General features: G+C 38.8%; 1 protein-coding gene across 3 annotated transcripts in view; it reads left to right on the top strand.

Annotated features, from left to right (window-relative positions):
• The window catches only part of ATP10B (ATPase phospholipid transporting 10B (putative)), a 122,418-nt gene that overhangs the window by 21,351 nt on the left and 75,081 nt on the right, over positions 1 to 25,986 (top strand). For all 3 annotated transcript variants that reach the window (XM_065873458.1, XM_065873456.1, XM_065873459.1), the window contains one exon: positions 24,859 to 24,944. In XM_065873458.1, coding sequence (XP_065729530.1) covers positions 24,859 to 24,944 — 86 coding nt within the window. The remainder of the gene's footprint in view (positions 1 to 24,858; positions 24,945 to 25,986) is intronic.

The following is a 25,986-nucleotide window of genomic DNA, read 5'->3' as shown; positions in this document are numbered from 1 at the left end:
TCTTTCCACATGTAAGTAACAAGCAGCAGGAAGAATAAAAGCAGGCCTAGCCAGCTCCCTGGGGAGGAGGAATTTTAGCTGCTCTGTGCGATCTTGCTTCTCCCTTATGTCTTCAGTGCAAAAATATTTCTGAATATGGATAGAATTCTCTTCTGACTAACTCTATATATAATATTTCTCAAATGTGTTGAACAAAGATGTTGATGAGAGTTGCAAGAAAAATACATGTTACACTGTCAAATAAGATCAGAAGGCAATAGGTTACAAGTTTTCCAATAGTGTGTACTGCAGAACTTCTCAGATACTTTAATAAAGGGGGAGGGGGGGAAGGTACTAGTATATAATATTTCTAATAATTTAACCACAGAAACCTTTGATTCCAAGGACCGTATCCCAGGACTACTACAGGAGAGGTGGGATCACAGTTTAGAAATTTGTCTTAAATGCATTGAAGGTGTTTTGGATGTATCATAACCATCACAGGGAGAAAGTTTTTCATATATACATTCATCCTTCCCCATTATTATCACCAAATTATGGTTCATGGGGACTGAGTAGTAGTCTGGGCATGCATATTTTTTAAATGTTCTCCCAGATGATCTTAATATGAACCTACCACTAGTTCATCAAAAACCTGTATAATAAAGGGAAGCTGTTACTTCCAAAAAAACACTCATCATAATAATGGGAATAAAGCCACCATCTACAGGAGTCTTACATGTTTTGCCCATGTTGTCCTTTGTCCTCATGACCATCCTGTGAGGAGGACATCACTATTCCATTAGACAGATGAAAACCCTAAGGTACAAAAAAGGCAACATTCACCACTTGTCTCAGAGAAGATTTTGAACACCTGCAAATGTGGTTTGTAAATTTAATATCTTAAATAATTAGTATTAATGACTTTTCTTAGCTTGTTATTCCTATTGGCTATGAGACTTTTATTTTGCCAGAAGGGGGTTTTTACTAACCTCAGAGATTTCTAGAAACTCCCAACCCCACACCATATACCCACAACCATTTTCACTGCTGTGTTCTGTTCATTGAAAGTCAATAAGACAAACTTTGTCCCAGCTCCCCTAGATCAGCACTTCTCAAGGTGGAGTCTGCCAAATCTTTATCTCAAGAGATAGTTCTTAAAAAACAAGGTTTGTGGTCAAATCTGATTAGGAGGCCAAAGTCCTGTGGACCCCTCTTGGAGGTTCCAATGTCCATGAATATTTTAAGGTCTCAGAGAAGACCTAGAGGAAGGAGGCCAGTTAAACTTTCTTTAACCCTGAGCTTTCCAAACTTATTTAACCTCAGAACCATTTGGGGCACAATAATTTTTCACCTTAATATGGAAACTTGAACACATTAATCTACATTGTATGGAACACATGTGATCACAACAGGTGAGGAATGACCGAGAGGCTGACTATCCTCATGGCTTAGACAGCTCATCCTTGCCTTTCCTGTCTAGGTTCAGGGGAAATTATAAACATGAGAGAGCTTCTCAAAAGGATCTTTTCCCTGTGACACAGCACATCATTCTCAAGGTTGCCAAAGAGTTAGTTTCAAAATCCATTTCCCAGAATGCAACTTAGACCAAGTCAGGTTTCAGGGTTTTGTTTTTTTTCAGTCAGAACTTTTATCATGATGGGCCATCTTTGCATTCACAACATTATTGACCTGTTCTTGAAATATTTATTCCTACATCCCATTGCTGGGAAAAGGACAGAAAGGGAAGGAATACAAAATTAGGATTATGCCGAGGTCTGCAGAGCAGGCAAGAGGACTTCGTTAGAGAATTAAATTGTGCACTTTTGGGGCTTCCCTGGTGGCGCAGTAGTTGAGAGTCCGCCTGCCGATGCAGGAGACGCGGGTTCGTGCCCCGGTCTGAGAGAATCCCACGTGCCGCGGAGCAGCTGGGCCCGTGAGCCATGGCCGCTGGGCCTGCGCGTCCGGAGCCTGTCCGCAACGGGAGAGGCCACAACAGTGAGAGGCCCGTGTACCGCCAAAAAATATTGTACAGTTTTCTCTTGGGGGACATTTTTGACACCTGAAATGTCTTCTTTGTTTAATTTTTTTAATTGAAGTATAGTTAATTTATAATATTATGTTAATTTATGCTGTACTGTAAAATGAGTCAGTTATACACATATATACATTCTTTTTTTATATTCTTTTCCATTATGGTTTATCAAAGAACATTGAATACAATTCCCTGTGCTATACACTAGGACCTTGTTGTTTATCGATTCTATATATAACAGTTGCATCTGCTAATCCCAAACTCCCAATCCATCCTTCTTCCACCACCCCCCGCTTAGTAAAATCTCTTCTTTAAAGGGGTTCCAAGATGGGCACTAGAGATTTAACACCTGAAAATAAGTATGTGCCGTTTATTTTGGTAGATGGAACATTTACCAAAGCCAAAGAGTCAGAAATGAATTCTTCCAATTAGTATTTCAGAGCAATTATCCTAGTTATCTTTTATCCAAACCATTGAAGCCCAAATCCTACTGAAGTGTGTGTCAGATCATTCCCCGGTAACAAGGAACTTGGGACACCAGGTTGACATAGACTAGCCTCTTCAGCATCACCTGAAAGTTTGTCAGAAATGCGAAATTTCAGGCCCTGCCCCAAACTAAATCAGACTCTGCAGTTTAAGAGATCCCCAGGTGATTCATGTGCAGTTGAAGTTGGAAAGCACTGCCTAGAGCATCTTTGATTAATGTAATAATTGTGCCTATCTGTTTTATTGCACACGTTAAAGATTCTTAATTGACTCTGCCTTTTAACTAGCTTGAATTCCACTGATGGTTAGTGCTTTTAAGCCATTTGCTCAACTAAAAAGAGCCATTGTAACCTGGATCCTCCACAGTGAATGTGTGTGCTGATTTAACGTATTTAGACAGGAGACCATTTTACCTACGGAGTTGAGGTGGGATGGGGAATTATCTATCACCATCCCAGTTCAGTGATGATGCATCTTGAATGAAACAAAAAGTCTCTGCCTGTCCATTCAACTTGTCTGCCCTGAGAACCAGAGAAGAATTCTCTTTCCTGCTGGATTTTATAATGGGACTGCATCTACGTAACAATATACAATAATAATAATAATAATAAACAGTATCAATAGATAACTTGGTTGAGCACATACTATGTGCCATAAGCAGCTCTTCTAAGTGTTTTATACCTATTATTTCTTTCTGCTCCTTCTAAAAATCCCTATGAGACAGGCACTTTGATTATCCCCATTTGACAAATGAAGCAAGAACAGTTCAATAACTCTGCAAGCAAAGGACTGAGCTCAGCTTTAAAGCCAAGAAGAGTTCTTTTATTTTAACTTTTCATTATGGGAATTTTCAAGTATATACAAAAGTGAGAATAATAGGATAAATTTTTATGTGCTCATCACCAAATTTCAACGATCAGCTCATAACCAATCTTGTTTTATCTAGATCCCCACCCTCTTCTCTCTGTTAATTATTTTGAAGCATGTCTTTTCAATACCTAGCATTTTATCTGTAAATATTTCATTATCTATCTGTCAAGAATAGGATTTTTTAAAATATACCGTTCTATCTTTGTCACGCCTAAAATAGTGGCAGTGATTTCTTGATCTCAACTTCCAAGTCAGTGTTCAATACTTCCAGTTTGTTTGAATAAGGATCAAAACAAGGCCAAATACTAAGATTACTTTCTTAAATCTCTTTTACTCTGTAGGTTCCCTAATCCGCTTTTTTTTTTTCCACTTGCATATTTAGTTTTTGCTGCTGAATAAAACAAGTTGTTTGTCCCGTAAAATTTCCCATAGTCTGGATTTTGCCGATTGTGTTGTTTCCTTGGGGTTCCATTTTGTTTTCCTACCCACTATATTTCTATAAATTGGTGGTTGGATCTAGTGCCTAAATTAGACTCAGGTTAGACTTGTGTTTGTGTGCATGTTTATGTCAACATTACATCATAGGAAATAAAGCGTGTTACCATCTTGAGGTACAAAATGTCTGGTGGTCTTCTTTCAGTGTAAGCAGTCATTGATGATCATTGTTTAGATTCATTAATTCAATTGGGATTTGCAAAATGGCGATACTCTAACTCATGTATAAAGAGGAATTTCCCCTCATCAAGTATTTGGTTACTGTGCACGACCCTCTATAAAGGCAGGATAAGTGTTTGTTCCTTTCCTTTTATTTACCAGTTTTAAAACAATGGTTTGATTCCCTAACATCCTCCAAAGTTGACCAGTGAGCTTTTCTTTCTTAGTATCAATATGAACTCCTGGATTAAAACATGTTTGATGTATGTCAGATCATTGCAGTTATTATCTTTATTGACTATCCCATCTTTAGCCAGTGGGAACTTCTTCAAATTGGCTTCCAAGTTCTTTTGCCATGACCTCAGTAGTCTTTGACAAATCGAGTCCCTTTCGATAGAAAAATGGCATTTAGAAGTCATAGTAAGTACATGCTAGAGGTACTTTTTGCTATTGGGTTAATCATTGTTTCTAGGCCATTTAAGTGAACAGAACTAGGACTTTTTTTTTAAAGATTAAATGCATCAAGAATTATGCTGATACTTCAAATTAAGGGCTAGAGGGTTTTACTCAACCTCATATGTTAAGTATGTAAATCCTTCTCCCACATCAGGCAAAGTCCTTAACCACTGTACTACACAGCTCCCTTTTGATATTTGACACTCGATATTGGACACTCACCCTCAGAAGTAGAATTAACGACATTTTCAAGATGAGAAAAGTTAATTTCAGAGAGATTGAATCTTGTCAAGTATTACCTAGCCAATATAGTATGGAGACAGAATTGGAACTAAATTCTGATGTACCTGATTATTTCTCCCACTGCTAAAGTAAATTTTAGATTCTTTTATATGTATTTTCCATTTCTCAAATAAATACAATTTTCATATATATGAAAATACTGAAGTTTTATAAGTTTTAGTTATAATTATGTACAATAATCCTTAGTATGACCATGATGGACACAACTCTATAAAAAGCTGTTATTTTTATAGCCCCCTGACTTCCTTTTTTTTTAATTCAAATAAAAAGTCACAAAAATTATAGTCATCCTCATCGGTTCACTCAGTCCCATGTAATTAATTTTTTTCATCTTGATCTTTTGTTAGCACTTTTATGAGTTCATCAGTTTTCCATTAGAGTTCTGAAAATGCTTGTTCATTCAGTTCAGCAGTGTAGTCAATTAACAGAAAGCTGTACTTGTCAGAGTCTTTTCCATGAATTCCTTGAAGATGAAACCCTTTTATAGGAACATTTTGCAAAAGCATCAGACTACACCCAGAACTGTCTGTAAATGACAAAAGACTTAAAAATGACCGTGGTTAAAGATTTGATGAAAGTTCATAATAATGCAATTGACAAGGAAATTTAGTTATTTCTGAGATATACATTTTAAAGTGATAACTAGAATTATGACTTATAACATTATACCAGAACATATAAGGTTTTTAGAAATTTCACGTAATGTCTGAAACATTTATATTAACATATTTTCATACAAATATCCCAAAGAAAGTTTAGTATTACTTGTTTGTTTGTTTATACTGAAGGTTGTTATTAGTCATCAATTTTATACACATCAGTGTATACATGTCAATCCCAATCACCCAATTCAGCACACCACCATCCCCACCCCACCGCAGTTTTCCCCCCTTGGTGTCCATACGTTTGTGCAATACATTTGTGTCTCAACTTCTGCCCTGCAAACCGGTTCATCCGTACCATTTTTCTAGGTTCCACATACATGCATTAATATATGATATTTCTTTTTCTCTTTCTGACTTACTTCACTCTGTATGACAGTCTCTAGGTCCATCCACACCTCTACAAATGACCCAATTTCGTTCCTTTTTTTGGCTGAGTGATATTCCATTGTGTATATGTACCACAACTTGTTTATCCATTCGTCTGTCGATGGGCATTTTGGTTGCTCCCATAGCTTGGCTACTGTAAATAGCGCTGCAATGAACATTGGGGTGCATGTGTCTTTTTGAATTATGGTTTTCTCTGGGTATATGCCCAGTAGTGGGATTGCTGGATCATATGGTAATTCTATTTTTAGTTTTTGGAGGAACCTCCATACTGTTCTCCATAGTGGCTGTATCAATTTACATACCCACCAACAGTGCAAGAGGGTTCCCTTTTCTCCACACCATCTCCAGCATTTGTTGTTTGTAGATGTTCTGATGATGCCCATTCTGACTGGTGTGAGGTGATACCTCATTGTAGTTTTGATTTGCATTTCTCTAATAATTAGTGATGTTGAGCAGCTTTTCATGTGCTTCTTGGCCATCTGTATGTCTTCTTGGAGAAATGTCTATTTAGGTCTTCTGCCCATTTTTGGATTGGGTTGTGTGTGTTTTTAATATTGAGCTGCATGAGCTGTTTATATATTTTGGAGATTAATCCTTTGTCCATTGCTTCATTTGCAAATACTTTCTCCCATTCTGAGGGTTGTCTTTTCGTCTTGTTTATGGTTTCCTTTGCTGTACAAAAGCTTTAAAGTTTCATTAGGTCCCATTTGTTTATTTTTGTTTTTATTTCCATTACTCTAGGAGGTGGATCAAAAAAGATCTTGCTGTGATTTATGTCAAAGAGTGTTCTTCCTATGTTTTCCTCTAAGAGTTTTATAGTGTCCGGTCTTACATTTAGGTGTCAAATCCATTTTGAGTTTATTTTTGTGTACGGTGTTACGGAGTGTTCTGATTTCATTCTTTTACATGTAGCTGTCCAGTTTCCCCAGCACCCCTTATGGAAGAGACTGTCTTTTCTCCATTGTATATCTTTGCCTCCTTTGTCATAGATTAGTTGACTACAGGTGTGTGAGTTTATCTCTGGGCTTTCTATCTTGTTCCATTGATCTATGTTTTTGTTTTGGTGCCAGTACCATATTGTCTTGATTACTGTAGCTCTGTAGTACAGTCTGAAGTCAGGGAGTCTGATTCCTCCAGCTCCATTTTTTTCCCTCAAGACTGCTTTGGCTATTCGGGGTCTTTTGTGTCTCCATACAAATTTTAAGATGATTTGTTCTAGTTCTGTAAAAAATGCCATTGGTAATTTGATAGGGATTACATTGAATCTGTAGATTGCTTTGGGTAGTATAGTCATTTTCACAATATCGATTCTTCCAATCCAAGAACATGGTATATCTCTCCATCTGTTGGTATCAACTTTAATTTCTTTCATCAGTGTCTTATAGTTTTCTGCATACAGGTCTTTTGTCTCCCTAGGTAGGTTTATTCCAAGGTATTCTTTTTTTGCAACGGTAAATGGGAGTGTTTCCATAATTTCTCGATATATCATCATTAGTGTATAGGAATGCAAGAGATTTCTGTGCATAAATTTTGTATCCTGCAACTTTGCCAAATTCATTGATTAGCTCTAGTAGTTTTCTGGTGGCACTTTTAGGATTCTCTATGTATAGTATCATGTCATCAGCAAACAATGACAGTTTTACTTCTTCTTTTCCAGTTTTTATTCCTCTTATTTCTTTTTCTTCTCTGATTGCCATAGCTAGGACTTCCCACACTATGTTGAATAATAATGGTGAGAGTGGACATCTTTGTCTCGTTCCTGAGGAAATGCTTTTAGCTTTGCACCATCGAGAATGATGTTTGCTGTGGACTTGTCGTATATGGCCTTTATTATGTTGAGGTAGGTTCCCTCTATGCCCACTTTCTGGAGAGTTTTTTTTAATCATAAATGGGTGTTGAATTTTGTCAAAAGCATTTTCTGCATCTATTGAGATGATCGTATGGTTTTTATTCTTCAATTTGTTAATATGGTGTATCACATTGATTGATTTGTGTATACTGAAGAATCCTTGCGTCCCTGGGATAAATCCCACTTGATCATGGTGTATGATCCTTTTAATGTGTTGTTGGATTCTTTTTACTAGTATTTTGTTGAGGATTTTTGCATCTATATTCATCGGTGATATCGGTCTATAATTTTCTTTTTTTCTAGTATCTTTGTCTGGTTTTGGTATCAGGGTAATGGTGGCCTCACAGAATGAGTTTGGGAGTGTTCCTTCCTCTGCAGTTTTTTGGAAGAGTTTGAGAAGGATGGGTGTTAGCTCTTCTCTAAATGTTTGATGGAATTCACCTGTGAAGCCATCTGGTCCTGGGCTTTTGTTTGTTGGAAGATTTTCAATCACAGTTTCAATTTCATTCCTTGTGATTGGTCTGTTCATATTTTCTGTTTCTTCCTGGTTCAGTCATGGAAGGTTATACCTTTCTAAGAATTTGTCCATTTCTTCCAGTTTGTCCATTTTATTGGCATAGAGTTGCTTGTAGTAGTCTCTTAAGATGCTTTATATTTCTGCAATGTCTGTTGTAACTTCTCCTTTTTCGTTTCTAATTTTATTGATTTGAGTCCTCTCCCTCTTTTTCTTGATGAGTCTGGCTAATGGTTTATCAATTTTGTTTATCTTTTCAAAGAACCAGCTTTTAGTTTTATTGACCTTTGCTATTGTTTTCTTTGTTTCTATTTCAGTTTTTTCTGCTCTGATCTTTATGATTTCTTTCCTTCTGCTAACTTTGGGTTTTGTTTGTTCTTTCTCTACTCCCTTTAGGTGTACAGTTAGATTGTTTACTTGAGATTTTTCTTGTTTCTTGAGCTAGGCTCGTATAGCTATAAACTTCCCTCTTAGAACTGCTTTTGCTGCATCCCATAGATTTTGGATCATCGTGTTTTCATTGTCATTTGTCTGTAGGTATTTTTTCATTTCCTGTTTGATTTCTTCAGTGATCTCTTGGTTATTTAGTAATGTATTGTTTAGCCTCCATGTGTTTGTGTTTTTTACAGTTTTTTCCCTGTACTTCATTTCTGATCTCATAGCATTGTGGTCAGAAAAGATGTTTGATGTGATTTCAATTTTTTAAAATTTACTGAGGCCTGATTTGTGACCCAAGATGAGATCTCTCCTGGAGAATGTTCTGTGCGCACTTGAGAAGAAAGTGTAATCTGCTGTTTTTGGATGGAATGTCCTATAAATATCAATGAAATCTATCTGGTGTATTCTGTCATTTAAATCTTCTGTTTCGTTATTTATTTTCTTTTTCGATGATCTGTCCATTGATGTAAGTGAGGTGTTAAATCCCCCACTATTATTGTGTCAGTGTCGATTTCCTCTTTTATAGCTGTTAGCCGTTGCCTTATGTATTGAGGTGCTCCTATGTTGGGTGCATATATATTTATAATTGTTATATCTTCTTCTTGGATTGATCCCTTGATCATTATGTAGTGTCCTTCTTTGTCTCTTGTAACATTCTTTATTTTAAAGTCTATTTTATCTGATATGTGTATTGCTACTCCAGCTTTCTTTTGATTTCTATTTGCATGGAATATCTTTTTCCATTCCCTCACTTTCAGTCTGTATGTGTCCCTAGGTCTGAAGTTGGTCTCTTGTAGACAGCATATATATGGGTCTTGTTTTTGTATCCATTCAGCAAGCCTGTGTCTTTTGGTTGGAGCATTTAATCCATTCATGTTTAACGTAATTATCAATATGTATATTCCTATGTTCATTTTCTTAATTGTTTTGGGTTTGTTTTTTTAGGTCCTTTTCTTCTCTTGTGTTTCCCAGTTAGAGAAGTTTCTTTAGCATTTGTTGTAGAGTTGGTTTGGTGGTGCTGAATTCTCTTAGCTTTTGCTTGTCTGTAAAGCTTTTGATTTCTCCACTGAATCTGAATGAGATCCTTGCCAGGTAGAGTAATCTTGGTTGTAGGTTCTTCCCTTTCATCACTTTAAGTATATCATGCCACTCCCTTCTGGCTTGTAGAGTTTCTGCTGAGAAATCAGCTGTTAACCTTATGGGAGTTCCCTTGTATGTTATTTGTTGTTTTTCCCTTGCTGCCTTCAATAATTTTTCTTTGTCTTTATTTTTTGCCAATTTGATTACTATGTGTCTTGCTGTGTTTCTCCTTGGGTTTATCCTGTATGGGACTCTCTGCACTTCCTGGACTTGGGTGGCTATTTCCTTTCCCATGTTAGGGAAATTTTTGACTATAATCTCTTCAAATATTTTCTCTGGTCCTTTCTCTCTCTCTTCTCCTTCTGGGACCCCTATAATGCGAGTGTTCTTGTGTTTAATGTTGTCCCAGAGGTCTCTTAGGCTGTCTTCATTTCTTTTCATTCTTTTTTCTTTATTCTCTTCTGCAGCAGTGAATTCCACCATTCTGTCTTCCAGGTCCCTTATCCTTTCTTCTGCCTCAGTTATTCTGCTATTGATTCCTTCTAGTGTAGTTTTCATTTCAGTTATTGTATTGTTCATCTCTGTTTGTTTGTTCTTTAATTCTTCTAGGTCTTTGTTATACATTTCTTGCATCTTCTCTATCTTTGCCTCCATTCTTTTTCCGAAGTCCTGGATCATCTTCACTATCATTATTCTGAATTCTTTTTCTTGAAGGTTGACTACCTCCACTTCATTTCATTGTTTTTCTGGGGTTTTATCTTGTTCCTTCATCTGGTACATAGCCCTCTGCCTTTTCATCTTGTCTATCTTTCTGTGAATGTGGTTTTTGTTCCACAGGCTGCAGGATTGTAGTTCTTCTTGCTTTTCTGACTTCCTTTTGGTGGACCTCTCCTCCAGAGTTCTGCTGGGGCATGGGTGCACAGACACACACACACACACACACACACACACACACACACACACACACATACATACACACACACACACACAAACATGGGATGCCGCCTTCCCAATGGTTTGCTCACTTCTATTAAACATTCTTTTTCCTTTTTTACCCCTTAAGGGCCGCATTAGGAAGCTCTGCCAGGTTGTGTGAAAGATATAATCTCATCAAGGTGTTAACAGATGAAATCTTTAACAGCTTAAAGTTTTTCTCCCTCCCTCTATCTCCATACCCCACGATAACATATTTATGTTGTAATAGTGGCCTTCACTGTCTTAAACACTATGGATAATTGTGGGTATTTCAGGCCAATGTGGGAAATACTTGGTATCTCAAAGGAGAGACATACCACTAGTATATGGATTAGTCGGGACTCTTGGTTGCAGGTGACAGAACTCCAGTTCGAAGTAGCTTGGACAAAAAGGAGTCTTATTGGAAGGATACAGGGTGAGATGGGCCTCAGACTGATGTGGACCTGAAATTTCTATCCATCAGTACAATCTACATCTCCCTTGTCTACATTTCTCTCCATGTTTGGTTTTAGTCTCTCAAACCAGTTTCTTTCATGTGGAAGAAAAATTGGCACCAATAAAACTGCATTTATGCCCCAACCCCCAAAAAGGGACTGGGGACCTTCCCTGTTGTCCCACTTGAAAAACATCCCAGGGATTAGCCTGGCTGGTATCATGTGCCCACCCCTAGAACAATTCACTCTGGCCACCGGGGAAGGATTCTGTCCTTGGCATCCTCTAACAATACAGAATAATACAATACAGAACAATACAATAACTGAAATGAAAACTACACTAGTTCAACTTCATGTTTGAAATTGGCCTGTGAAGCAGGAGGGTACTGAGCAGCACAGCAATAAATATCCATTGCATCTATTCCACATCAGGGCTATGTAAGCCTAACTTAGGTACAACCAAGGTTATCTGTGCTTCGGGAGGGGAGTCCAATGTCCTCTCTCCTATAGCTCCCAGTGGCATTTCCTCTTCCCCAAAAGCCCTTTCCTGTCTGCCCTTTCTCTGCCTAGGCACCAGGTACCTGGGATGAATCCCTCCTTTCTTTGCGTTCCCATAGACTTCGTTCTTGCCACTCTCAACCACTGCACATACATCTTTGTAGTTCATTTGATAAATTCATTTACTCAACCAGCACCCGATGAGGTCCTTCTGTTGCCAGACACTGTGTTAGGATTTGTCACTGTTGTTGTTGTTATCACAGGGGTGACTCATTATGATCATCTCTTCTGGAAATAACTGAATATAGAGTTTCTCAAACTGGAATTCATACTCTCTTCTTTGTCACCTCTTTTGCCAAAACATGAGGTACAAAACATTGGATCTCATGTCATTTTCTTGCGTCTCAGTTATCCACAGCAATAAAAATGTGTACAGAAAAGAATGTCTTTGCAACACTCCCTTAAGGCTCCACTGCCCATCTGGTGGCAGCTGCCCATATTTTCAGCATGCATTCATGCATTCATTCACCAAATATTGACTGAATGCCTTCTATACGGCAAGTACTGTAGCATGTTCTGGGGGTCCAGGTGTAAACAAGAGACATACAGGCTCTAAGAGGGAATTAAACAGACAATTGTTAACAAACAATTCCACAAATAATTAATTGATTCCTTTTAGGAATAAGAGAAGAAATCATTCTTTTTTCAGTATTAGCTTCACATGCCAAACCCATGCCTTTTTGTTGGAAAAATGTCATGGGAAGATTTCAAGATTAAATTTAGTCTTCGCCCTGAATAAAAATCGGAATATTTGTCCACTTAAAAAAAAGGGAACACAGACTATAAGGAATCCTTAAATAGACCTTTTCTCCCACAGCCCTCCAGCCCTGTCTGTGTGCTTTTGCGGGAATCACTGGGGCAGGCAGGGAGACCCAGTTACTTGCACACGCAGACAATTTCCTCATCCAGAGTCAGAGAGGAAAGTATCTGCCAGTCACTGTTGCAGGTTATCTTGAAAAGAACTCTGACCAGAAAGCAGGAAGGTTATCGAGTGCTGGTAAATGTCATTAGTTTTCAGATAGAATTCTCAGAAATCACAGGGTTAATTTGCATGTCAGGGAGGAAACCTCAGTCACCTGACTCACTAGCTGGGGCATGAAGAACATTTAATTCTACCATTTATCCAAATTAGTATGCTAAAAAAAAAAAAAATTTTTTTTTTAATCACTTTAAGTAGTACTCTTCTAAGGTCGCAGTATATCTCCTGTGTAGCTGCCCAGGTTGGTATGGTTTGTGTACCCTGTAACCCCCGTCCTTGCAGAGTTCCTGTGAGCCTGTGAGTCCTTGCAGAGTCCACAAATGACTTAGAAATGCTGCTTTGTCATCCTCCTCCTGGCGTGGAGTGGAGTTGGCTCTTCTAGTCGTCTAACCTGAGGGTTGTGTAAAAACACACTCTTTCTGAGAGCTTTGCAGAAGCTTGGCAATCCCTTGTTCAACTCTTCTTTTTCACATACATCACCAGCTTATGACAAAAGCTCAGTATGTAAGTGCATTCTCTGTTGGAGGAAAGAGTTTAGCTGATTTCTCTTTCTTCAATGAACATAATCTTTCGTTTTATTTTTTTAATGCGCTTAGCTCTTTATTTTTTTGTTTTGATTTTTTTTTTCTTTGAGTTTTATTGAGATATAATTGACATACAGCACTGTTTCAGTTTAGGGTATAGAGTATAGTGATGTGACTGACACACATCATGAAATGATTACCACAATGAGTTTAGTGATCATCCATCATCTCATATAGATACACAATAAAAGAAAATGAAAAGGTATGTTTTTCTTTGTGATGAGGATTCTTAGGAGTTATTCTCTTACCAAGTTTCATATATAACATACAGCAATGTTAATTCATGTTAGCAATGTTAATCATGTTGTACATTCCTTACCTGATAGTTATTTATCTTATAACTAGAAGTTCGTACCTTTTACTGCCTTCATCCAATTCCCCCCCCACCTCCTGCCTCTGGTAACCATAAATCTGATCTCTTTTTTATGAGTTTGTTTGATTGGTTGGCTGGTATTAAACTATAATTGACCTACAACACTATGTTAGTCCTGGTGCACAACATAGTGATTTGATATTTCTATACATTACAAAATGATCACCGCAAATCTAGTTACCATCTGTCACCATACAAAGGTACTACATTATTATTGACTATATTCCCCATATTGTACATTTCATCCCCATGGCTCATTTATTTTGTAACTGGAAGTTTGCTTTTGTTTCCCTTGCCTGAGGAACCAGATCCAAAACAATATTGCTAAGACTGATGTTAAAGAATGTACTGTCTATGATTTCTTCTAGGAGTTTTATGGTCTCAGGTCTCACATTTAAGTCTTTAATCCATTTTGAGTTTATTTTTGTATGTAGTATGAGAAAGTAGTACAGTTTATGTCACATGTAGCTGTCCAATTTTCCCAGCACCATTTATTGAGGAGACTGTCTTTCCCCATTGTATGTTCTTGCCTCCTTTGTCATAAGTTAATTGACCATATAAACATGGGTTTATTTCTGGGCTCTCTATTCTGTTCCATTGATCTATGTGTCATTTTTTATGCACGTACCATGCCGTTTTGATGACTGTAGCTTTGTAGTATAGTTTGAAATCAGGGAGTGTGATACTTCCAGTTCTTCTGTTCTTTCTCAACATTATTTTGGCTATTCTGCATCATTTGTGCTTCTAATTAAATTTTAGAATTATTTGTTCTAGTTTTGTAAAATTTACCATTGGTGTTTTAATAGGGATTATATTGAATCTATAGATTGCACTGGGCAGTATGGTCACTTTAACAATATTATTTCTTCCAATCCATGAGAATGGTGTATCTTTCCATTTGTTTGTGTTGTCTTCAGTTTCTTTTATCAGTGTCTTACAGTTTCCCAAATACAGGTCTTTAATCTCCTTGGTTAGATTTATTCCTAGGTATTTTATCCTTTTTGATGCAAATGTAAATGGGATTGTTTTCTTAATTTCTCTTTCTGATAGTTCATTGTTAATGTATAGAAATGCAACAGGTTTCTATGTATTAATTTTGTATCCTGCAGCTTTACAACATTCACTGATGGGTTCTAGTAGTTTTTTGTTGGCGTCTTTAGCATTTTCTATGTGTAGTATCATGTCATCTGCAAATAGTGACCTTTTACTTCTTCCCTATTTTGATGCCTTTTACTTCTTTCTCTTGTCTGATTGCTATAGCTAGGTCTTCCAATACTATGTTGAATAAAAGTGGTAATAGTTGGCATCCTTGTCTAGTTCTTGATGTTAGAGGAAATGCTTTCAGCTTTTCACTGTTGAGTATGATGTTGCTTGCAGGTTTGTCTTACATGGGTTTTATTATGTTTAGTTGTATTCCCTCTGTGCCCACTTCGTTGAGAGGTTTTTTTTTTTACGTAAATGGATGTTGAGTTTTGTCAGAGCTTTTTCTGCATCTCTTGAGATGGCCATATGATATTTTATTCTTCAGTTTGTTAATATGGTGCATCACATTGATTTGCAGATATTGAATGATGCCTGCAGCCCTGGAATAAATCCCACTTTATCATGGTAAATGATCCTTTTAATGTATTGTTAAATTTGGTTTGCTAATATTTTGTTGAGGATTTTTCCATATATATTTATCATTGATATTGGCCTGTAATTTTTCTTTTTTTTTTTTAACATCTTTATTGGAGTATAATTGCTTTACAATGGTGTGTTAGTTTCTGCTTTATAACAAAGTGAATCAGTTATACATATACACATGTTCCCATATCTCTTCCCTCTTGCATCTCCCTCCCTCCCATCCTCCCTATTCCACCCCTCTAGGTGGTCACAAACCACCTAACTGATCTCCCTGTGCTATGCGGCTGCTTCCCACTAGCTATCTATTTTACGTTTGGTATTGTATATATGTCCATGCCACTCTCTCACTTTGTCACAGCTTACCCTTCCCCCTCCCCATATCTAATCTTTCTGTTTTTGTCTTTGGTTTTGGAATCAGGGTGATGCTGAACTCATAGAATGAGTTTGAAAGCATTCCTCTTCAATTTTGAGGAATAGTTTGAGAAGCGTAGGAAGTAACTCTTCTTCATGTATTTGGTAGAATTTACCTGTGAAGCCATCTGGTCCTGGAATTTTGCTTATTGGGAGTTTTTTTGGCTGCTGATTCAATTTCATTTGTGGTATTAGTGATCTGTTCATATTTTATATTTCTTTCTGATTCACTCTTGGGAGATCATATGTTTCTACCAGTTTATCCATTCTTCTGTCTTTCCATTTTATTGGCATATAACTGTTCATAGTAATCTCTTCTGATCCTTTGTATTTCTGTGGTGTCAGTTGTAGCTTCCTTCATTTCTGACTTTTTTGAGTTTTCTCTCATTTTCTTGATGAGTCTGGCTAAAGCTTTATCAATTTTGTTTATCTGTTCAAAGAACCAGATCTTAATTTCATTGTTCTTTCTTTTTTGTTTTTTTAGTCTCTATTTCCTTTATTTACACTCTGATCTTTACTGTTTCTTTTCTTCTACTAACTTACAGTTTTGTTTGTTCTTCTTTTTCTAGTTAAAGTATAAGTTTATGTTGTTCTTTTGAGATTTTTCTTGTTTCCTGAGGTAAGCTTGTATCTCTATAAACTTCCTTCTTAGAACTGCTTTTGCTGTGTTGCATAGATTTTGAATCATTGTGTTTCACAGGCTGGTGGGTGGGGCCAGGCCCCAGCTCTAATAGGCTAGAAGGACTTCAAGATGGCAATTGACAACATCGGAGTCCTCGTGGTAGAATGAGCTTCTGAAAATGACTTCCACCAGCATCTCCCAGAGGGAGTCCCAGTTGCCTCTTGCCTCTCTGGGAGGCTCTCCAAGATTAGTAAGTGGGTCTGACCCAGGCTCCTTTCAAATGAAAGCCTTTGTTCTGGGTCTCAGAGTGTGTGAGATTTTGCATATGAATTTTAAGAATGAAGTCTCTGTTTCCTTCAGCTCTCCCATACACAGCCCCACTGGCCTTCAAAACAAGGTAGTATAGGGGCTTGTCTTCCTCATGCAGAACTCCTGGGCTAGGGAGCCTGATGTAGGGCTCAGAACTTACTCCTTGGGGAGAACCTTTGCAGTTGTGAATTATCCTCCCATCTGTGGGTTGCTTACCTGGGGGTATGGGTCTTGACTATTACCACATCTCTGTGCCTCCTACCGATCTCCTTGTGGTTCCTTCATTATAGCTTTAGTTTTGAAAACTCTCTTCTGCTAGTCTTCAGGTCATTCTCATTGATAGTTACTCTGTAAATAGTTATAATTTGATACGCCCAGGGGAGGAGTTGAGCTCATGGTTTTCTTACTCTGCCATCTGGCTAGCAGAATCTTTTTTGAATATGTCCTAATGGCTGTAGAGGGGTTTCAGAATGGTCTAAGACATACTTCCTGTCCTGTAAGAGCTTAGAACTGTGGGTCCCTATTTTTCTTTAACATAAATACCCTCAGTGACTATCAAAAAATTTTGATAATCCTAACCCCCAAATCCCTCCTCCCTGAAAGTGGTTGTCTTTTCAGTGTCCGTTAGTTAAGAAAATAAATTAAAACAAAAAGCTACCATGAATTTGCTGACCTTTTTAAATGGATTTGTATTTATTGATCTCAGGAATTCCTACAGAAATTTGAAAACCATGTATGTGTTAGAGTTATTTTTACTCTGTCTACAGACAGCATTTTGGTGCACATGGGGATGTACAGACAAGTTGCAGTGCTTCATCTACCAATTGGCTTATAGAAACAGCTTGGTATTTGACAAATAAAAGTGTAAAACGTTTGAAGTTCCAAGTGAGTGGTATGGATATTACAAATTGTCTAGGCTCAAAGGAAGGAGAATTTGTATGATCTGTGGTAGACACACGGGTCCTTAAGAGGTAAACCCTTGAGCTTGGCAATGAAGGTTTAAGGGAATTGGCAATGAAGGTTTAAGGGAATTGTCAATGAGAAAAACTTGCAAAGAAATCATGAAAAAGGCTCAGAGGGTTTGCTCTATAAGAAGACAGCATTAAATGCTTACATCCAGCAAAGAACAAGCACCAGTTTCCGAATCAGACAAATGTGGGTGTTCATGAGCTGTGTGACCTTGGGCAAGTTACTTAGCATCACCAACACTCAGGTTTCTCTCTTATAAAATGAGACTAACCTGAACACTTCACAGAAGAGTTGGGAAGATCAAATAAGATCACATAAATAAGGGGCAGCATTTTGTGAAGTGTGATTTTACCAAGTAAATACACATCAGTATTTTTTAAAGGCCTAGAGATGTCCAGTGGACTGAGTAGACCACTGTGTTGATTAGGATTCTTTGTTTTCAAGGAACAGAAATGATTCTGGCTCACTTAAACAAAACGGAATTATCAAAAAATGTGCTGGGAGGTGAGGTGGAAGGGGTGAAGTACACAATATGACTCACAGATTCTAAGGAAATCTGAAGAACCAGGCTCAGAAACAAGTACCAGGAAATTTCAACTCAGCAGGAGAATATTGGTAGCAGCAATTACTTAATGTTCTCCTTTGTTTTTCCTTCCCTGAGTTATTCTACTCAAGGCAAAGTCCCACAGTGAGAGAATTTAGTGGGCAGGGCATCGTGATTTATAGTCTCATTAAGATTATGAACCAGGGAGAAAAGGTAGTTTTCCAAAAGGAAGTTAAAGGATTGTTAAAGAAGGGAGAACACGATAGAGAGTGAGTCACCAGAAAACATCTGTCCACTACAGACAATTTCAAAAGATCATCCATACATTTATGTAATCATATTTATTGATGAACTTTGAATAATAGTGAAAAATAAGGCTAGGAAAGTAAAAGTTGAGGCTAATTCAAAGGAAATGGCCTAGTCTAGATAAAGGAATATATCACAACCTCTTTGTTTCACCATGGCCTTCCCGGTTGCCCCAGGAGGATACAGCCTACTGTATCTAGGGCATAGGTCAGTGAGGAGTACATTAATCCCAGAGAGTCATTACACACTAACACTTGGCTCACTTTCCTTTGCTTTCACTGATACCACCATTGACACATCCAGCTAAACTGGGAACTTTGAGTTGTTTTACGGCTGCAATAATTGATTTGTGTCAATAACCTCTTTCTTCTAATTCTCACTTCCATGGCTCATACATTATGGGTATTCAATAAATACTTGAATACATGGATGGATCATTGGATGGATGGATGGATGGATGGATGGATAGGAGACTAGTCTGGCCCATGTTGGGATCTACGATTTTGACTACTTTTTTTCTTTTTTTTTATTAGTTGAGCCAAAGAATTTCCTTGCAAGAAGCAATCTTATTCCCATGAATCAAAGTTAAGATTTGTACCTGGGGCTTTTCCTACTTGTGTGGGGCAGTCTTTACAGAGAGGTTTTCTTTGTTACCTCCTCATCCATCACCTTTCAGTATTTATATTTATAATATTCATCTCCCCAGCACTAACCTTACCTCTCCAAATATTTATAGTGTGCCTGTTAACACAAGGTATCACAGGAGATGCTCTAGAGGAAGCTGACAGTTTACCCAAGGAAGCAGAGATCTAGATACATCAGTGTTAAATGGAGGCATGAGAGTTGATGTGGAAACATGTTAAAAGAGCAATTTTTGTTGGCTGGGGTGAAACAGTCTGTGGGGATATGGGTGGGCTTCATAGAGGAGGTGGCAGATAAAAAACCTCTCAAATGTTAAAAATATATATAAAGTAATAATTCTCAAAAGAATGTTCTCTGTCTAGGCAATTTAGTATCTCAACCTCTACCTTTTGAAGGTGCCCTACTTTAAAATGCAAATTATACTTGGAAGAGGTAACACACCACATTGCTTATTAGTTGTAGTAATTTTTATATATTTTCTACTATATATTAAAAATGAATTCTTTTTTCATAACAAATCCCCTTTTATTTATTTTTGGTTGCGTTGGGTTTTTGTTGCTGCATGCAGGCTTTCTCTACTTGTGGTGAGCAGGGGCTACTCTTCATTGCAGTGCATGGGCTTCTCATTGCAGTGGCTTCTCTTGTTGCGGAGCATGGGCTCTAGCCATGTGGTCTTTAGTAGCTGTGGCACAGAAGCTCAGTAGTTGTGACTCGCGGGCTCTAGAGTACAGGCTCAGTAGTTGTGGCCACAGGCTCTAGAGCGCAGGCTCAGTAGTTGTGGTGCACAGGCTTAGTTGCTCTGTGACATGCGGGATCTTCCCTGACCAGGGCTCGAACCCATGTCCCCTGCATTGGCAGGTGGATTCTTAACCACTGTGCCACCAGGGAAGCTCCCCCCCTTTTATTTGTAACTGTAGGATAGTACATATATTGCCAGGAACCTCCACCATGCTTATACAGTAGTTTCTGTGGTATACAAATGATATATACAGATTTCTCTTATTACAAGTCATTATGACCCCCAGTCATAAAACGTAACTTTTTTCCAACTGAAGAGAAGAAAATATAGAAATTTGGATTGTGTCCTTTCCTAATGGACTGTTAGGATAGAGAGTATTCTCAATCTCTGCAACTTCATCTCCTGTTAACTTGGAACTTTTTCTAGAGCAATTTTTTGTTCTTCCCCCTCCCCCAAGGGACATTTGGAAATGTCTGTAAACATTTTTGGCTGTCACAACTGAGGGGGAGAAGGAGAGGGTGCTACTGGCATCAAGTTGGTAAAGGCCAGGGATGTTGCTAAACATCAAAGAATTATCCAGCCCAAAATGTCAAGAGTGGCAAGTTGAGCTACCCTGGTCTAAAAATGCCTTGAGCTGCCAATCAACCAGATGTCTATGTAGACACTAGAAAAAATGAAAGTGAGCCAGTGCAAAACCTTTCGTGAAACATAAATGCAAATCTTTTAGAAACAATCAAAGAAATAAAAAAATGTTAATAGCAGTAAATCAAAGGTCAGCAGGACAATATCATGTAATTTAGTTTTTGATTCTTCCTTATCTGACCCAAGTTAAGAAGGGTGGTAGTGATGGTGATAATGATGATGGTTTCTAGACCCTGGGGTTTGCTTACATTTTTTATTGAGATACAAGTGGCATATAACCTTATATTAGTTCTAGGTGTCTAACATAATGATTTTATATTTGTATATATTGTGAAATGATCACAATAAGTCTAATATCTGTCATCATACATAGTTACTTGTTCTCTTATGAACAGAACTTTTAAGGTGTACTCTCTTAGCAACTTTCAAATATGCAATGCAGTATTATTAAATATTGTTGCCATGCTTATGTTATATTCCTTGACTTATTTATTTTTTAACTGGAAGTTTGTAACTTTTGACCCCCTTCACCCATTTCACCCACCCACAACCCCCTGCCTCTGGCAATAAGCTTTTTTCTTTAAATTTAGATTCCACATACAGTTGACCCTTGAATAACACTGGGGTCAGGGATGCTAACCATCCACACAGTGGAAAACCCACATATAATTTATAGTCAGTCCTCTGGACTCTCAGTTCCACATCTACCAATTCAACCGACCACAGATCGGGTAGCACTGTACTATTCACTATTGAAAAAACCTGCATAAGTGGATCCACACAGTTCAAACCCATGTTGTTCAAGAGTCAACTATATACAGACCTCATTTATTGTACCTCGGTCATAGGAAGTGGAAAAGGAATATAGAAAAGGAAATAGAGCCAAAAGGAGATCTTAAACAATAATCTTTCATTGTGCATCAAAATAACATTGTGGGGCTTCCCTGGTGGCGCAGTGGTTGGGAGTCCGCCTGCCGATGCAGGGGACGTGGGTTTGTGCCCCAGTCCTGGAGGATCCCACATGCCGCGGAGCGGCTGGGCCCGTGAGCCATGGCCGCTGAGCCTGCGCATCTGGAGCCTGTGCTCCGCAACGGGAGAGGCCACAACAGTGAGAGGCCCGCATACCGCAAAAAAAAATTTTTTTAATAAAAAAAAAAATAACACTGTGGTTTAAGAGAGCAGGCTGTGTGGTGTCGGACGTCCTGAGGTTAAAGCCTGTCTTCTGCTTTGCTAGCTGTGCGCCATTGGGAAAATTCACTGGATCTCTCTAAGCCTTAGTTCCTTCATTTATAAAATAGGGTAATAATAGTATCTACCTGATGGAGTTATTGTGTGAATTCAAGAGAACAGCATGTATAAAATATTTAGTTATACTTGACACACAATAAGCGTTCAGTAAATACTGTAATAATAATTAATAATAATGAGAGGAGAAAGTGGAATAAATGTATTGATGATGATGACGATGATAACAATGATTGGCTTTGGAGTCTGATGACGTGGATTGCATTGCTGGCTCTGTTACTTACCAGCCATAAGACAATTGCTTTATTGAATCTGCATTTGCACTTCTGTCCACACCTCTTAAGGTTACCGTGAGAACTTAATGACAGGTGCCTGGCACATAGTAAATACTCCAGATCAGTAGGTCTGGCCTGAAGAACCACAAACACACTGTGCTCTCTGGAAAGGGTTTGCCTTTTCCTGTACCCTGATGGCTGTTCCTTTCATAAGGACAACACCTTAGATAAAAGGCTGGGTCTGAAAGAAAAGGTGGTTAGGTGGGCTTCATTCCCAAGCTAAGAAAAGCTAAGGGGTGGTGAGTCAGAAGTGAATCAGAAATTCCTGAACAAGCTAAAAAATAAGGACCCTGATAGATTTGTAGGGCTTGGCAATGCCCCCGCCGCTGCTGTCCTTGAGTTCTCCCAGCAGCTGCCTAGAGTGAGTTACAGGAAAGCCTAAGAAGCAAGCAATGCTGATGGGGTCTCTGGAGACAGCAGGGCCGTGTGGCCCTCTCCACAGTCTATCTCGGGGAGGAACAGAAGGGGCCTGAGGACAGAGAGCTAGAAAGGGCGAAATCACCTCTCCGTGTAGAGAGGGAGACAGAGCACCCAAGGCCAGCGCCCAGAAGAATAAAAGAGCAAGGGATGCTTCAAGAGGAAGGAAGGTCATTGAGAAGCCCCACTGAGGGACAAGAGACTTGAGCACTGCCAGGGATCCGCCAGGTATGATTAAACAGCTGACAGGGACTCACTGCAGCAGGATCATTAGCTCTCAGACCCTGCTGCCACTCACATCTGAAATAAGTTTGGATTTAGAACGCTAGCAATGAGCTGAGTGGTACAGATCAGGAGGGAAGCACACGGCTTAATCAGGGCCGTGAAAGCAGCTGACAAATTATAGCGTGATTTGTCATCATCTCAGAGCTCGGCAAGTGTTTGTCCCTGAAAGAATCAATACTTGGAGGGAAGAGGGCTGTATTTTTAGAAACTCCTGGATGGGTAATTTATTTCAAGTGAATGGAGAGTTTATGTTGGCATCCCACAGAACCAATGGACAGTATATTTACACGAAGCCAGAAAATGCTATCATTTCTTCTAATCAGTTTACTCCTTTGAACCTTGAAGCTTGGAGTGAAAAATTCACTCCCCGTGCTAAAAGCTCTACCCTGGGAACCACTTCCAATCCCACCTTTAGTACTACTTCATTCTATATGCATAGCATGTTATACCTTTCAAAACTTTCCCACATGGATTCTATCTTCTGGGGCACAAGTGAGATGGACAGGGAGGGGGTGTTAGCCCCATTCTACAGAGGAGAAAACTGAGGCTCGAGAGTTGAATGTACTATTAGGCAATGTGGGGTAGAATTAGAAAGCAAGATCTCCCCACCCCTAGTTGTGTTTTCCCCCTCATTGAACTTAAAGAGATTGTACAACTAAAATACTGAATGAAAGAGAAAAAGTGAAGGGTCAAGAATGTGTTTTAAATGCTTTGCTATAAGAATGTTCACCAGGGGGCAGTGTGCTGTGCAAGTAAAGAACAGAGGTTCTGCACTCAGACTTGGATTCAAATCCCAGTCTTGATATGACCACGGACAGCCACTTAACCCTTGTGAGTCACAGTTTTCCCATCTCTAAAGAGGGGCTAATCAAAGTACTTACTTCATAAAATGATTGAAAGCTTGAAAAAAAATAGCATTTCTTAAGTTCTCATTACAGCATCTGACAGAAATAAGAGTCTAGTAAATGCTACTTGTTTTGTGTTTTGTTTGTTTGTTTGTTTTTTGAGAATTTAAAAAATTTATTTATTTTTGGCTGCGTTGGGCCTTATGGCTGCACGTGGGCTTTCTCTAGTTGCAGCGAGCGGGGGCTATTCTTTGTTGCGGTGCACAGGCTTCCCATCGCGGTGGCTTCTCTCTGCTGCAGAGCACAGGCCCCAGGTGTGCGGGCTTCAGTAGTTGTGGCTCACGGGCTCAGTAGTTGTGGCTCACGGGCTCCAGAGCACAGGCTCAGTAGTTGTGGTGCACGGGCTCAGATGCTCTGCGGCACACGGAATCCTCCCAGACCAGGGCTCTAACCCATGTCCCCGGCACCAGCAGGCAGACTCCCAACCACCTTGCCACCAGGGAAGTCCCTACTTATTTTATTAGCTACTATTTGCACAGCATTTTTGCAATAGCCAAACAATTGAAACCATGTCAGTGTTCAGTAGTGAAAGGATTAAATGAAATACCTCATGCAATAGGTATCTATCCAAGTAACATGTAAAAATGTTCAAGTTGTATGAACACTAAATCTCATTGTTGAAATGCATAAATGTGTATGTTTGTCCATACATAAATGTGTATGTAGGTATATGCATATATTTTTTAAAGCCTGGAAGTTCTGTATACACACGAATATTGGCTAGCTGTAGGTCGTGTGATTTATAATCTCTACTTTTTTGATCATCTATTTCTATGCTGCCCAGTTTGGTAGCCACTAGCCGCCATGTGGCTATTTAACTTTAAATTAGTTAAGTGAAATTAAATAAAATTTAAAAATCAGTTCCTCAGTCATACTACCATATTTCAACAGCCACGTGCAACGCGCGGCTTCTACATTATACAGTGCAGATATAGAACATTTCCATCATTGCAGTAAATTCTGTGGGGCAGCTTGAGTCTAGAGACTCAAACCCAGGCCGGGGGGAAAAGTGGTCAGGACAGGGCCCTCCCTTTGCAGCGCATCCAACTTTTCATCTGCATCTATTCTCTCCTCCTTAATGAGGATTTAACTGTTTCTTTTAACACATTACAACTATCACAGTGTGACAAAGCGGGGATTACCTTATTTGCAATGGTTCTAACAGTGATTAGCTCTCCTGATGATCCTATTAAAACGAGATCCCTCTGGCTTAATAACCTCACAGCGTCCTCTCTTTCACAGGAGGTACAGTTCCGACCAGAAGGTTTCCACAACATCATCGTGTGTGAGAAGCCTAACAGCCACCTTAACAGGTTTAAAGGTTATATGTAAGTATGTGCTGCCTGTACATTTTTTCTTGAAATAGCCAAACAGATAAGCATCTGGGTCCTAAGGAAGTTTATTTCTTTTTATCATAAAAAAGAGGGCTAGAGAAAACTAATTGGGAAAACTTTTCTAGTCTTTTTTTTCTTTTTGCTGGAGTGATATTTAATTATCTCACAGGGTTAAATTCACGAATAGTTCAGAACTCTGGTGAAACAGCATCAAAATCGAGACCACACTCTGATTCAGGGGAGGCAAGTATAATTGAATTTAGATCAGATTTCTGAAGGGGCCTTTACTGCCCTGTAGGTAAGAACGGGGACTTTGGAGTTGGACAGACCTAGGTTCGAAACCAGGCTCTATCACTTACAAGCTGTGTGACCTTGAGTAAATTAATTAACCTCTCTGGGCCTTCATTTCCACATCTGTAAAATAAAGATTATATCTACATCACAGGATTTTTCTTGTCTAAGAACTGATCATATGCAAAGCCCGTAGCACAGAAACTGGCACAGAGTAGATAGTTAATGCGACTGCTGCTGTTGCAATTATCGTTGTTATTGTTCTTCATCTCTGGTTCAGCCTAAGAGTTTTACTGTAATTTTGCTCCCACATTTGACTGCCGGTCTTACTGCAAAAAAAAAAAAAAGAGTAGTGGTAACAGATGCGAATAAATGCCCGTATTCTGGCTTTAAGAGTTAGAGGACTTTCACAGAACATCGTCTCACTTAATCTGCAAAACAACCCAGGGAAGTGAGAATTATGATTCCCATTTTTCAGATGGGACATCTGATGATAAGATTTTTCAGGATTCTCCCAGAGGCACACAGCAGCTTCAAGGCAAAGCCAGGACTTACAGCCGGGTCTTTCCACTCCAACCCCGGTGTGTTTTCCATGGTCTGCACACACAGCTCAGACATGTTATAGCAACTTCTCTACCAATGTGCCCTGCAATGAAACTTAAGAAGGCTTCTTGGGAGGCAGGTGTCAATGCTTTCCCTCCACCCACATTTTCTCAGGCCGTATGAGATATCTTGAGGAGCAAGA

Source organism: Phocoena phocoena, chromosome 3 (genome assembly GCF_963924675.1).
Source record: "Phocoena phocoena chromosome 3, mPhoPho1.1, whole genome shotgun sequence".
In the NCBI taxonomy this organism is placed as follows: domain Eukaryota; kingdom Metazoa; phylum Chordata; class Mammalia; order Artiodactyla; family Phocoenidae; genus Phocoena; species Phocoena phocoena.
This window is presented reverse-complemented; position numbering and strand designations above follow the sequence as displayed.